At 51.0% G+C, this 14,637-nt stretch overlaps 1 protein-coding gene across 12 annotated transcripts in view; it reads right to left on the bottom strand.

Annotated features, from left to right (window-relative positions):
* The window catches only part of CACNA1C (calcium voltage-gated channel subunit alpha1 C), a 643,199-nt gene that overhangs the window by 53,780 nt on the left and 574,782 nt on the right, over window positions 1-14,637 (bottom strand). For 10 of the 12 annotated variants that reach the window (XM_021690729.1, XM_021690726.2, XM_021690718.2 and 7 more), the window contains 3 exons: window positions 7,269-7,301; window positions 3,861-3,989; window positions 1,563-1,628 (listed from right to left, as the gene is read on the bottom strand). In XM_021690729.1, coding sequence (XP_021546404.1) covers window positions 1,563-1,628; window positions 3,861-3,989; window positions 7,269-7,301 — 228 coding nt within the window. The remainder of the gene's footprint in view (window positions 1-1,562; window positions 1,629-3,860; window positions 3,990-7,268; window positions 7,302-14,637) is intronic. The other 2 variants (XM_021690722.2, XM_021690725.2) reach the window with 1 other exon arrangement.

Raw genomic sequence — 14,637 nt, 5'->3', positions numbered from 1 at the left:
TCCTAGTGTCCACTCATCGTTCAGTGGTCTCTTCGGGGGTCATGGCTGGCTGTGGGTCAGCCCATAGCTGAACTGAGTCCCCTGATGTGACCTGGCAGGGCCTTGTGGGGGTAGGCACCTGCTGCCCCATCCAGCCCTTGATCTCCATCCACCACACTGGACAGGTGGAAGAAGAAAAAAACCCATGGTCCCTCAGGAGAGGTCCCTACGGGCCACTGGGAGTTGGGCTGAGAGCAGGTGGATGCTGCCACCAGCAGCATGCTTCTGTGCAGGGACAGAGGGCTCTCTGGTCTCCTTCTTCTTCTTTTTTGGCTGCAGATTCTTGAGAATATATATTTTTTCTCTTTTAAAAAAAACTTTATTGAGGAATAATGAACAAATACATTGTATATATTTAAAGTGTACGGTGTGGTGGTGATTTGATGTACAATGCTCGTAGAATCATTACCAAGACCAAGATAATTAACACATCCATCACTTCACACAGTTAACATAGGGAGCTTTTTTTTGATGTGGTGAGAAAACCACTTTCAGGTAAACAGCACTGTTATCAATTACAGTCACCATTAGGTCCTCAGAACTCAAGCCTCTGGCTTTCTTTTCATTGCCATTTCAGCCCAGATGCCCACTCTTCCAAATACAGTTCTTGGATTTCGGAGTGATCTGGGACGTGGGCAAGCTTAATCTATCCCTGAAATGAGTGGCCCCCTTATTTTTCTGGCCTTTTAGAGCTATGCCTATCTTAGAAGCTGCCGCCCTTGGTGAGGGGGCAGGGTAGCTCTTCTCATCTCAGAAGATTTTGGTCTAGGAATCTGGGGTCTTTCTGCAAAGAATAAGCAGGGGAGTCTTCCTTCGGGAGCCACTGAGGAAAAGTCCTGGCTGGTGTGAGTGCAGGGCCCTGGCACTCTCTGAAGTCCGGAGGAGAGGCTGCTTGGAGAATGCCGCGGGGTTTGAGGTAGGGGAAGGTGCAGTGGGCACCTGCGAGGGGAGGCCCTTGAAACTGCTGCATGTTTGATGGGGGGAGCTTGCCTCCCTGACTCCCTCTTTCCTTCCTTCTCCTTTCTTCTTTCCCTCTTTCCTCCATCCCTCTCTGTCATTAGCTTCTCCTGAATGTGCTGGGGTGGGGGGGCAGTTCTCAGGCTGTCAGACCTGGGTAAGGGGAGGGATGCTGTCTGACACACCCTTCGTGTTGTTTTCTGGAAGGGGTTGTCTCTCCTGAGGCCCTTGGCGTTAATCTGGGAGTGTTTTTCCTGACCCCCCCCCCCATCAAACATGCAGCTGTTTCAAGGGCCTCCCCTCGCAGGTGCCCACTGCACCTTCCCCTACCTCAAACCCCCCAAGGCCTGGGGCAAAGGGGAAAGAAGGTGTGTACAGCACATGGCCATTGACCCTGCTACCTACAGGACACCATTTGAAGGGATGTTCTAATTCCTGTGACATTCTTGGCCTCAGAAGTGGAAGCAGAGGGACCGTCAAGAACAAGAGAGAGGTGTCCGGGAACGCGGGGCTGGGAGGTGGGAAGAGAAAGAGGAGGCTGAGGCGCAGCGGGCCAGCTGTCCTACCTGCATCCCGATCACTGCATAGATGAAGAACAGCATCACTATCAGAAGAGCCACATAAGGCAGGGCCTGGAAGGAAGCACAGGAGACAGGGCGTGAGGCCGGCAGGGGGATGGCTGGCCAGATCCCTTCCCAGGGGGCGCTGCGGCCTGGCTTTGGGAGGGGCATTTCCAAGAGCCCCACAGAAGTTCTGGGCACCAGGAGAAGGCCTGAACCACGGCACTGACCTCTCATTTTCCCTTGGTTTCAATCACCTGAGAAGCAGTGTGGTGTACCGAGCAAAGCAGGCTGCAGAGTAAGGGATACATATGGTGGGATACTGCTTGAGTAAAAACAGTCAAGAATGAGCAAAATGTCCTCTGACTAAACATAGGTTTTTGTACAGCAAGGAGAAAGCCGTGGAGGATACACACCAAGGTTTCCTGGGGAGGCGTGGGTTGGAGGCAGGTTACTCCCTTCCTTTGATGATATCCTGCTAGTCGTAATAAAAATAATCACTAAGGAAAAACTTAAGTAGAAGAAAGGTCATGGACTCAAATCCTATTTCTGCCACTTTCTAGTTATGGGAGGTTGGCCATATGACTTAACCTCTCTGAGCCTCAGTTTCCTTTTCTGAAAAATGAGAAGAAATGTAATTACCTCTCAGGGGTTCTGTGGCGTTTAAATGCTTTAAGGCTTACAAAAGGCTGAGTGCAATGCCTTCCACGTATTTGGGTCCCATATATTTTATTCACTCTGCCTGGAGCTCAGACAACTTAAATTTCCGGAGTCCCTGCCACTTCTCCTGGGGAGAGGCCTTCTGGGGCTCAGGACCTATTCTGGAAGCCAGAGAGCCACACAGTCGACTAGGAAAAGCCTTGCCAGGCGTCCACACACCACTAGATGGCACTGCGAGAGCACACGGATGCTGCTTCTGCCCGGTTAGACCTGCAGCTCCACATTCAAACCTCTCCTTACCTGGGTCTGTTGCCTTTTCCTAGGAAATATGTGTGTGTGTGTGTGTGTGTGTGGCGGGGAGGGGGGAGGGAGTTGGCAGCCTATATACTCATCATGGCTATGGGACCCCAGGGGTGCGCCCACGGACAGGGTCAGCCCCCAGTCCCGCTCTCCCCAGAATCCTCAGATTCCCAGGGACTGGGCAGGGTATGGCACCCACCGGTGGGATAGGGTGGGGTGGGATGGGGCTAGCAGGGAGGGCAGCTGCAGCTCATCAGGAAGGCCTGGTAGGCAGAGGACTGGCTATGGGGAGTGCAGCCAGGCTGGTCCAGTGAAGGGCCTGGGCGGATGAGGCCCAGGGCAGGAGGCTGCCTGGAAGGGTGTTTATGTAAGCCTTCGGGAGGGGATTCCAGAGCAAGGCAGGCACCTGACCACAGAGCCCTTCCTCTGGCTGCAACTTCAGTTCTGAGCACATTTGGATCAGGGACCCACTCTGTGCCTGTTCCTGGGCCCAGACTGGCTAGGGCCGGGGACAAGGAAGGAATCCTTCAGTGCCCGGGAGCCTGAGAGTGGTGTTTCCGCGGGTGGGATGAAGCTGCCGTCAGTGTGGGGCTACAGAAGCATGGAAGTACATGCAGGGGTCCCTACACCACTCATCTTCAAGGAATTCAAGTGACCTCACAGGTTTGCTTCTCTTTAACTTCAAACTTACATAACACTCCTCAGAGATGGTCAGGGGTGATCATTATTCTGCTTTCACAGATGGAAAATAATGGCTCAGAAAAGAGAATTAATCCTATAGTTAGGCAACCCTGTGCCCCTGTGAGGGGGCCGTGTCTCCTTGAGTGGAGTGACACGAGGGTCCTGGAGAGTTTGCTAGGTATACAAACAGGTGTGGACAGCAGACATTGCAGAAATGCCTACTGGGAGGAAGGTGACAGATGGATCCTAAAACTGCCCAAAGTGGGAGGGTCCCTGAGGTTATCAGATCATCTGGGCCCATGTTTTTCAAAAATTTTCCACCACAAAACCTCTTTGTGCAGTAAATTCTTGTGGAAAAATGCACGGATGAGAGAAGAAAGCAGAACCACTTCAGCCTCCCCCTTAGCTCCCAGCCTTCTGTACCCCAACTTTGGGGAAATCTGGGGCTCCAGGAGAATGCTTTTGAAAACCACGGATGGAGTCCAAAGGTCTCATTATAGACCAGAGGAAAGCAAGGGCAGAGAGGGAGGCTGAGTAGCAAGGTAAGCCCGCCCTCAGCTCCCGGTGGTGCCACTTCCTTGCGCTGCCTCACCTCCCCGCTCAGGGAGCCCAGGTAAGCTGCGGAGGCTCTCCTTGCAGCCTGCTGAGGGTGGAGGTGGTTACCTGGAAGGACTTGATGAAGGTCCACAGCAGGGTCCGAATGCCCTCCCCGCGGCTCAGCAGCTTGACCAGGCGCATGACCCGGAAGAGGCGGAAGAAGGTGATGGAGATGCGGGAGTTCTCCTCTGCGTTCTGGAATCCATCGGCAATAGGAGGTGGTAGTTAACACAGCAACAGAGAGGGGCAGGGCAAGAACGAGGTGTGCCCTGCTCTGAGCAACAGAGCCCTTGCTTGGGGTGGAGGCAGGGCAGGGCAGGGTTAGCTGCACCAGCTTCTCTCCCCTGGGCCACAGATGGGGAGGCCAGCTGCCCACCTCTTCCAGGGAGACAACCCAGGCCAGAGGTCAATGCAGAGCCAAGCTGTGCCCAGGCCCTTGAGCCCATAACCCTGTTTATCTGTGCTCCCCTTTTCTCCTTCAGTCCTAGTTCTTAACCCCCTGGGTGGAGCAACAGAAGATTCCATGAGGAACTTCCATACGCTTTGAAATTGAGGCTGACAGCTAGCTGCCTTGGGCGCACCCTCCTGGGCTGCATGCTGAGAAAGCAGCCCCAGCCCCCCTCTTGTCTGGCTTGGCCGGGTGCCATGCATCCCGAATGGGATCTGGCTCTCGGCAAGGTGGCTGGGCGGGTGTGGCCTCCATCCCAGCCCCAGGTATGATTGCACTGGGGGTCCTGGTGGGCAGGGTGGACTGACAGAGACTAGGGTTGGAGTGGGCTGCCCACCGCAGGGATCTTGTGCCCTGGCAGCTCAGGACTCCAAAAGTCTTGCTGTGCCACCTCTTCCCACGTGGCTACAGGGACGGTGGGGGATAGGGGCATTGCTTAGCCTGCGGACAGTGTCTGTTTGCAGCCCTTGCTTCACCTCAGACACTGAAGCTGTTCCCCTGCTAGTACCCCCCCCACAGCTCTGGGGCCTCTGGGAGGCCCCGACCCTCTCCAGGCTGCAGGAGACCCTAGAAGGTGTAGGGGGCGCACTCTAAGTGAGCCCTATATGAGTCCAGGCCCCGGTGTAGGAGGACAGAGAGATTCTGCTTAGGGCAGATCATGTCCTCAGGGGAGTCCTGGAGCAAGGGGGAGACAAGGGGAAGGTGAGGAAGAACTGGATCCAAGCCAAGCCAAGTGGAAGCAGGAACACGGTGCTAAGGCCGCTGGGGTCTGCTGGCCGAGGGCCCTCCTCAGCCTGTGGGTCCTGGAGGGGCCTGGGGCTGGGGCATGTGCCTGGCCAGGGCTCAGGGGCAGGACAGGCTGCCCTGTCACCCTCCACCTCCAGACCTGAGAACAACACGGACTGACCCCCCCCACCCCTCTTCCTGCCCATGCTGGCCAGAGAGCCCATGTGGTAGCTCCTGGGGAGCCACCTGCCCGTCCCCTGGAGCTAGTGCAGCTCACCCAGCCCTGCTGGCACCAGGAGAGAGTGGACCTTTGGGCTTCCTGTTACTGTCCTTGTTGTGTGCATCCCTCAAGGGAGGGGGACCTCCAGGTCACTGGCAGGGAGAATCTGTGCCGGCCCCCCCACTTCTTGATTCTCTGCTTTCTTTTGAATCATTTACAGGCCAATCCTCCCTGACAACGTCCACACCTTATTTGCACCCCTGAAAATCCTCCTAGCGCTGATGCCCCTGAGGGCTCCCACCGGCCCTTCGTTCTAACTCGGTGGCCTGCTGACTATCCCTGACATGGCCAGTGGTTCCTGAGGCCACCCATCTTACTCCTGCTCTGCACAGGAGACCCAAGAGGGCGGTGGAAAACGCAGGCAGTTGCCACTTGCCAGCACATCCTTGCTCTGCCCTGGGAGGGCTGCGCAGAAACCATGCCGGAAGGGTCTCTCCTACTTCTCCGACTCTCCAGACTGGGGGAGAGTCACAGTATTTCTTCTAGTTTCAAACCAGAGCTGCCTTAGATGCGCACAGGGGGCCTACTCCATAGGCTGCCATGGGGCTGGGGAGGGAAGGCCAGCCGCAGGCTTCGTCCTGTCCCTGGGCCCTACCCTGCCTGCTTATTTTGAAGCCTCTGATGTCCTTAATCTCTGCATTTCTATCACCCATGTATCTACTTGAAATTCTATTTTCTCTCCTTAAAAGGAGGTTGTGTTCCCCCAGAGGAGGAGGCAGAGGAGGCTTGGGGTTTTATAACTCAGCTGTCAGTTCCACCATGTTCGGGAAAAGAGAAAAAAGAAGAAAGAACAAGCTAAAGCGGGGAACTTCAGCTGTGAGTGTCAAGAGTGTGAGAAGTTGGTGCCACAGGGGCATCTGGATTTGATGAGTTAAAAAATAAAAGTCAAGCGTGTGGTTTGCATTCCATGCTGGGTTCAAACCCCCCACCCTGTAGGCACGCTCCCCCCAGTAGCTGCAGTTTCTTAACGCTCTAGAAGGAGGATAAACACATTTCCTCGTAGACACAAAAATGTCCTCTAATAAACCAAATGACAATGCAGTGGAACAGCAGACCCCAGTGGCCGCCCCTGGGAAGCAGGGTACAATGTCCAGATTCAGCCTTTTCCTGGGCGGCCTTCCAGCCAGCCTGGGATGCGCTGTGTTAAGAAGCACCAGCCGCCGACCCAATCTTGCCCCCAGTCTGCTACTTTCAGGGACTCAACCCACTCATGGGTCCTTTTAAAAACTCACACTTGGCTCACTTTTGAAACGTGTGATGGCAGCTTTTTAGAGAAGCCTGTTCCAAGGAGACTTCAAGGTCATGCCTAGCGGCATCTATCACTTTAGGCAAAGGAATCACAGTCCTACATCAGGAGTGCTCCTATCAAACTCCTGAGTTTGTTTTTCTGCATAGCCTAATGTGAATGAACTTCGGGAATTTAGAAAAATTCATGGGTCACTTTGTTGGAATGACTGGATATTCAGCCACACTCTTAGTAACAGATTCCAGCTTATAACCGTTTACTGCGGCCTTAAACTGAGAGCACACGGGAGGCCAGTAGTTACAGACCCTGGATGATTAGTGGGAAGTCATCGTCTGACTTTCTGTCTCCCGGCTGGGTCATCCCTCTCCTTCCTCTTTTCTCAGGAGGCCCTTACCAGGGTGCTCATGGGCGCCCTGTGCAAATTTCCCACATCGGATTAAAGCTAGAGACTTTAGCCCGTGGAGTCCTCAGAATGTTTAACAGGAAATGGCCCTTGGGTCCAGTTCTCTCCCGGTGGCTCATTAGATGGTCAAGATCACAGTGAATTATCACCCAGAGGAAAGCTCAGGGAGGGAATGGAACACCATTACACAACAGCACGTCACAGCTCACACGAGACCGGGCAGGCGAGGCGCAGGACATACACTGTGGCTACATGCAGCGGGAGTGAGGCTGGGCTCCCAGAGATGCTGGGCGCGGGGGGGGGGGGTGAGAATGGGGGTGTTAGAGGAGGGTCACAGAAGCTAAGAGCGTGGTCTGGAGGGTCGGTCTTACCATAAAGGGAGAGCATTGGGTATGTTCAGCTGGCTTTAAAGAAAGGCAGATAGAAATAAGCTGTAATGAGTCTCCAACGAAGATGCCTGGTACTCTAGGTCTTGGCTAACACAGGAGCAACACCGTGGCAGGAGAGGGCAAAAGGAAACAAGTGAAAGAAATACAAAGCACAGGCCTGGCAGGGACAGGGACATCACTGTGAGTGTGGGCTCTGCACAGGTGGGTCTCACGTCTAGGGAGGACCCGAAGGCATTCCCTACTCAAGACCATCTCTGGCCACAAATGAAATAATTCACACACTTGTTACACATGAGGTCTTCTGAATTTTGTGGAGGGAGGTTTGGTTTTGTTTTCTAAAATGAGTTATGTGTCCTATAACCTCTGAGGGCTTGTACTTTCTGCACTTTAGCTCACCCTGGGCATTGCCAGCTGGAGGAGAAAGGCTTTGCTTATGCCCTAGCGCATGTCCCTATCCAAACATATTTGAGCAAAGGAGGTCAAGGGAATTGCCCTTGAAGTTTAGGGGAAAACTCAGTTTTAGTTATCACTAAAGGAGGATCTAAAGAGGTGGTCCGCAAGCCCCTCTGCAGCTGGGCTAGTCCTCAAGCTTAGGTTCAGGCGGGAGATGGCCTGGCTTAGCTACTAGTCTATAGGTGTGGAGAGCCTTGGCCATTGGTGTGAAATAATGCTTTTGACATTTTAAAGCTCTGCACATGATTTAGGATATTATTACTAACACCCAAAATAGCTGTTCTCATGGGCCTGAATGCTGAGTTCATTTTGGGGCAGGAGCTGAAGAAACTGGCCACCGATGAGTACCCCACGGCAACCTCCAGTTCCTTGAGCTCGTATCCGGGAAGACGCCCCTACTCTTTGGACCCCAGCACTCAGAGCTCAGCCCCTGACTGGTCCTGATCATTTGAGCTGTTAACTCTTCCTAGAAGATCATGACATTGCTTTTACCCTCCACTTTCAGATGGTTGCTCTTGTGTTTCTGTTTTTAAGGTACAAACAAGGAAAACGTGTAATGGAAGTTTTGAAGGATGGAAATGTGCACAACTAGACATTTGCTTGCAGACTGAAAATACTTCTATGGTAACAGATTTCTCAGCAAATTCCTTTTTCCCTACAGCAAATTGGTAAAATGTCCTTTTTCAGGAATGACGGAGATAAAGGGTGAGGCAAGGGAAAAGAAGGGAAGGGACACCTCTCTAGTCCCTTACAGAGCACATTCTAGATCTTGGTTTCTGCTTCAGGAGGAATATCAGCTGCCAGGTCAGTCCACAGGCCTGGAGGCTGTGGGGTCACTAGAATTTGGCTAGCAGGCTGAGATAGAACATAGAAACACACATGCGCGCACACACACATACACATACACACACACGGAAGACATCTCTAGCCACTTGAGTGCTTGCCCTCGTGTGTTAATGGCTAAGGAGTTCTGTGTTTCTAGAGCTTCAGTGAGGGAGGGAGTGTGAGGGTCAGACGGAGGTAAATCTACACTACATGCAATGCCAGAGCATCAGATAGAGTTCCCAGCAGGCGTGGGCCATTATTCTCCTCTTGGATCCATCCTGAAAACTGCCAAAGCTGCCCATCACTCCTAAGAACCCTGGGCAACTGTTTGAGAGTCCTCTGGGTCAATCCCATCCTGAACTGGACCAGAACGGAGACAATTTAGAGAACCCGTCTGGGTTTGTGTATTCTAATCACCTTGATTCTATCTTATTATTTTAATAATATGTATTAATAATCTTTAGGATACATCTCTATGGTAGGAGTCAAGAAACAGAAGGAGCAATGAGGGCAGTAGGGAGAGGAAGGATGGGGCTCTCTGGGACTCCTGTGTTGGGTTCTCAGCCCAGGTGACGATAGCTCTCCTAAGAGTCTCACTTCGGGAGAATCTGGAGAATCACAGATTAATTTTTTTCTTGGGCCTTAAGCTATGCTATTCAGAGGGCACTGTTGACCTGCTAGAGCAGTATTTGTCAATGTCTCATATAGGCCTGTTCATATCCGAAGAACTATGTTCATAAGATTCATGGTCTCAAAAATAACTAACCATTCATAATAAAATCAGAAAGCAATCATTGGGTGATTTCTAAGTGGAAACAATAGGAAGAAGCCTAACATACAGCCCTCACCCTCAGAGAACCCAGTCTACTGACATACAGCCAACCCCCTAAGTACATTTCCTAGATAATCTTGTGTAGTCATTCCAGTCTTTGGTACCCTGCCTGGCTGCAAGTGGAATCCCTTGGTGACCTAGAAGGGGAGACTGGACCTGCTGGGTTTGGGCATCTGCACCTTTAGCCCAGAGCCATGTTTATGCGTTTGCTACTCTCTGTGATTCGCTGGTACCCTGTCTTGAAAGACCACCTAGCACTGGTTCTACTTTTTGACCTAAATTCAGAATTGGTTGGTAGCCTGAGGTACTTACACCATCCATCTCTGACCCTTTCCCAGATTTCTTCCCAGTTCCCCTGAGGTAGCTTATAGTTTCCCTATCTGTGGTCTTCCTGGGGAAGAAGGGCAAAAAGATTCCCTGAAGACTCATGCCCCATGAGCCTGGAGACCCTACCTGTACTACCCTTCAAGAGGGAGCCAACAGAGCTGCTTACCTACTCTGAACACTCTGGCTGAGTTTTCATACGGCATTCTATCCAGTAATGGTAGGCACTGAGCAGCCAATGATTTCATCTTTGTGTTCTAACGATCTGGTGATTTTCAAGGGGTTTAAAGATATTGGGCACTTAATTTGTTCATGCAATTGTATAAATGAAATGTGATTATTCCATAGGTGAGGCAGAGGTGGAACATTTTCAGAAAGAGTCCTGGCTAGTGGTTCTAGCTAATAGGCTAAGGACAGATAGAAAGGAAAACCCAATCACCTTACTTCAGTGTACTTATGCAGATTACCTAGATTTGGTATGACTGGCAATGACAACATGAGGGGCACTGGGCAGCAAATAGGAGATACTCTCTGGAAAACTGTGTTTCTGAATTAAGTGCAGGATCAAATGAGAAGTTACACCTCAGTGGATGAAGTCTTAGTTTCTGGAATGTCCTCACTCCTCCTTTAGTTGAGGGACCATCTTTAGACCATGCATAAGACACTGAAGGATGAAGCTCAGGGAGTACCAGAGGCTGGTGAAGAGAGGATTCTCCTAGATGGAGGGGATTCTTCCAGTTGTTAACATTACATAGTCTCCCTGGAGAACTAAAAGGTTGTTGAAAAATAGCTCTTCACCATATAAAAAGGAGACTTTCCTTTCCTTTCCTTCCTTTCTTTTCTTTTCTTTTTTTTTAAAAAAAGGAGGCAAGGATTACTAGGGATTAAAGGCTAGGTAGTAGATAACTAGGCTGTAATACCCAACCAAGCTGTCTTCCAGAATATTCTCTCAAGATCAGGCCATTGGAGAGCATTTTGAAGAGATCATACACCACTGCTGCACCCTCCTGGACATGCTGACTTTGAAAGGTACAGATTACCTTCTGATTCCCTATAAGGAAGGCTGGCTCTTCGCTATGTCATGGACAGGCCCCACGGAACAGGTCTGCACAATCCATTGGTACCATTGAGACAATGGCCATAATATCAGAGTCACTGAAATTCTACATTCCTCAGAAACAGGAGTCGAAAGCAATGTCACAGGAGCATGTAAGTCTTCTGTAGCTGCCCTGCTACAGAAATGTTGCTTTTTTTTTTTTTTAAGTACTCTTGTCCAGAACTTAGGGGGTAGATCTAATATAAATTCCATTTTAGACCCCCTGAAGATCTGGGTCCAGGTGGCATCCCTCCCCACTCCCCAAGCTCTGCTCTCTGCTTCTCTGTATTCACTGTCTCTAATCTTATCTCAATTTGATCTGCAAGATAGGATGCCTGGGTCAGTTGCAAGAGTGTCATGGGATGTGGAAGGCTGAGGGCTTGGGGTTTTGTTGGTGACACTCCAGGTATCTAAGTTGGGAGGACAATTATTAGGCTGGTACACACAGAGAGAGGCGGGAGTCAGGGGCTTCTAGAGACATTTGACACCACCTTCATGGTCAGGAGCCAGCAAGCGTAGGTTAAGGTGGGGAGGTCTTCAATATCCTTTTATCTCCTCTTCCAACCAGGAACTAAATTGTGGCCCTATAGATGTAGAGGAGGTGGGAGATACTGAATCTTAGAGCTATCAGAGATGGCAGCACGTGAGGGAATTTTAAGGAGGCCAAAGTAAAATAGGTTTTAAACTGTAAATCCTCTGAAGTTACATGAAGAACTTCTTTGCTAAGGAGATGCAAGGCTTATATAAGCACAAGTCAACTGGGATAAATAGAAGCTGAGGGTAGATGTCAATGGTTTTCAGATTTAAGGGCAAATGAAGGGAATATGGGTAGTCAAAAGCAGTTCTTAGAATTTCCATTTTGGTCTGTGAGATGGATCTGTGGAGGAAGGGTGCTAAGGAAAAGGAAAGAAGGAGGGGATTACAAGAGAGGCAAAAACACTGCACAGAAAAGGGCAGAGAAAAATGAAAGAAAGCCCAAAGATGAGGCAGTGGAAAGTGGGAAAAGCAGCCCCCGTTCCCCTTGTCCACCTGCCCACCATGTTGGAAACCTTCTGGTTTGCATCTGTTTCCCATAGTAAAATTCTAGCCAGAAGGAGAAGGGCCCTTCTTGAATCTTTGTGGTTACAGACACACAATTGAAATGCCTCTTTGGAACTTCCTTTAAGGGGGTCTTTGGCCCCAAGGGGACTGGTGGAGAGGTACAGAGCATGGACAATGCTGGTTCCTGGCTCTCTCTTGGTCTTCCGGTCTCTGTGTGTTCAACTGCAGAAGGTGGACAGCGGTGACCACGGTATCATTAGCTGCACAGTGGCTAGCTCATGCGACTGCAAGTAGCTTAAGCCTCAGGCGTCACTGTGTTATTCACCTGAGCCTGATGGCTCCCCAGGGGCTATTACCTGCCAATAATTCATGCTAAACAAGAGTGATTAAATTGTCAAGGTAGTTTTATCTTCTCTTGGGAAGGACAGCCAGTATCCTTCACTCAAATAACAAACCGAAGAAACCCATGAAGAATAAATGAATGAAATCAGTTTGTCAGCAGTGCAAACAACATCGATGAATTCTATTTGAGAGCGAGAGGGAGACAGGGACAGAGAGAGAACACCCAAGTCCAGAAGAGTGGAGAAGAAAGGGGCACAGAGAACAAGAGGATGACAGAAAAGGCACACTAAATATGAAGAGTAAATGGTACAGGCTATGCTTTTTGGGGGTATTCGTGGGCATTTTTGAACCTACCTGGGGTATAGATCTCTCACATTCTCTACCAGCTCATGGAATGTTCTAGGTCCCTTTGCTTTAGCAGCTTTCTGGCAACCACATTGACAGCAGCTTGCTAGCCCGTGGGAACTAAAGTAATAGACACCGGCGAGGCCCAGATGGCTGTCTGGCCAAACCAAGGGTGTATTGTGACAGCTTCCTTCCACTCTTCTATTTTAGGGGAAAGGAGAGGGCTGTGTGTGGACAGAAAAGATGAGAACAGGGAAGGAAAGGAAAGAAAATTAGGGGAAAAGAGAAAATGAAGGAGGCAGAAGGCAGAGGGCAGAGGGCAGAGGAGCCTTGCTGGGTCATAACTGCCAGAACACTTCGACGATCCAACGCAGGCTGAATTAAGAACCCAAACCAGGATGTCCATACAAAAACAGGTTCCCATGGACCTCTCAGGTTAAGCCTGCAGGGCGCTTCTCAAGACAACAGCTTTGGGGAAATTTGTCTACCAGGCTGCTCTATCAGACCTGACTTCCTATCACATCTGACGTCACAGTACTCGGTGGCTGGCTGCCCACACAGCAAGCCTCGCCTTGCAGAGGCCTGGGGGTTTTCGAAATGACTCCTGCATTGCAGCTAGACTGCTGATAGTCAGGCACACTGCTGAATCTCTTGAGGGCTGACTTGGTTTCTGAGCAGAGTAGAAAACTGCCTGTGTAGAGCAACTGGAGGGTAAAGGGTAGAGAATATCTTTCTCACTTAGGTATCATGTTCCTGACAGTCTTATATTAGACACACCAGATATCCAGTCTTTAGGTTGAGCATGACTGTCTTCTCTTAAGGGCAACATTACTTTCTGGAAGGGTAGCTTACGATCACCCTAGTATGAATTAGTATATTGGAAACAGGCACTATGGCCGCATTAGTTTGTTCTGGGGCTATGGGTGGTGCTGGAAGTGGGAAGAGGCATGGAGGGAGATCCATGAGCAGCAGAAGAAGGGATCCAGCAAGGGGAAACAGAGGTGTAAAGAGGTGTCAAAGATCAAGTCTGCCCCACCCAGCTTAGCCTGAGACCACCAGTCTTGCTTTAATCTACCTTAGAACCAGCTCTGGCCACACTGACCGTTGTCATATATACAATGTCTGGTAACGCCACCAGTTGAGCCCCCTACACTAACGCACCTGATTGGGAGTCAGGGGCCAGGTTCTAGGTTGGCCTTGCTATTAACAAGCTGCGAGAATGAGTGAGTTGTTTCTTGCCCCTGGCCTTCTGTGTCCTCATCTGTAAAACCTCTGTACCCCCAGGCCCTGTCACACAGCGAATATTCTGTGCACTTGTGTGGGATACGTGGAGATGGGCCTGGGCCAGGTGGTCTGTAAAGTTGTGTCCTCTCTAACATTCTTGGACGAGGCCACCATCTGCCTGCACCCCTCATCTCGGTTCTTGGGGGGCATCCGTCCTGACCTTCTTGTGCCCATTCTGGCCCCTTCTCTGCTATGGTTGGGGGCAGGGAAAGGCAGACCAAGAGGACCAGGCCTGCTGCCCCACGTAGGCACTATGGGTTGAAGGCTGGAGAGAGGATCGGAGTGTGTGTGTGGAGCTCTGTGACTCAAGGGGGGGTGGACGTGCCACACACTCTCTGTCTATGACTCAGGATGACTCCTTTCCCTGTCATTCCAGGCCCCCAAACCAGAGCAGGAGTCAAACTTGCTTTATTATTTTTATGGGAAGCCAGTAAGGGGCAATTATCTGTCCCGTGGGTCTGTGGCAGAAAGGTACCGCTGGCTTCAGGAGCCAGGGCGGGAAGATCTGGGGCCAGCACGTAGAGGCCCCTGGGTGATGTCCCTGGACGCTCCCTGCAGCTGAGCCCCATCCCCCCAGTCTTGCTACCACCCTCCCCCTGGGACTCCCCCCCCCATTTTCTTCTCAAGCTGCAAATGTCAAGGGTGCAAGGGTAGTGGGGGCTGCTTTGCACTCTGCCCTGTCCTTCTGAGCCCATTAATCGGGTGCAGAGGTTGGGAGGATGCAGACCATGGTCTGTCTGAGCATTCCCAGGCCAGCCTGGGCTCCCTCCGTCCAGCACTGGCAGCGCCAACAGGCACAGAGAAGTCAG

This window comes from Neomonachus schauinslandi, chromosome 5 (genome assembly GCF_002201575.2).
Source record: "Neomonachus schauinslandi chromosome 5, ASM220157v2, whole genome shotgun sequence".
In the NCBI taxonomy this organism is placed as follows: domain Eukaryota; kingdom Metazoa; phylum Chordata; class Mammalia; order Carnivora; family Phocidae; genus Neomonachus; species Neomonachus schauinslandi.
This window is presented reverse-complemented; position numbering and strand designations above follow the sequence as displayed.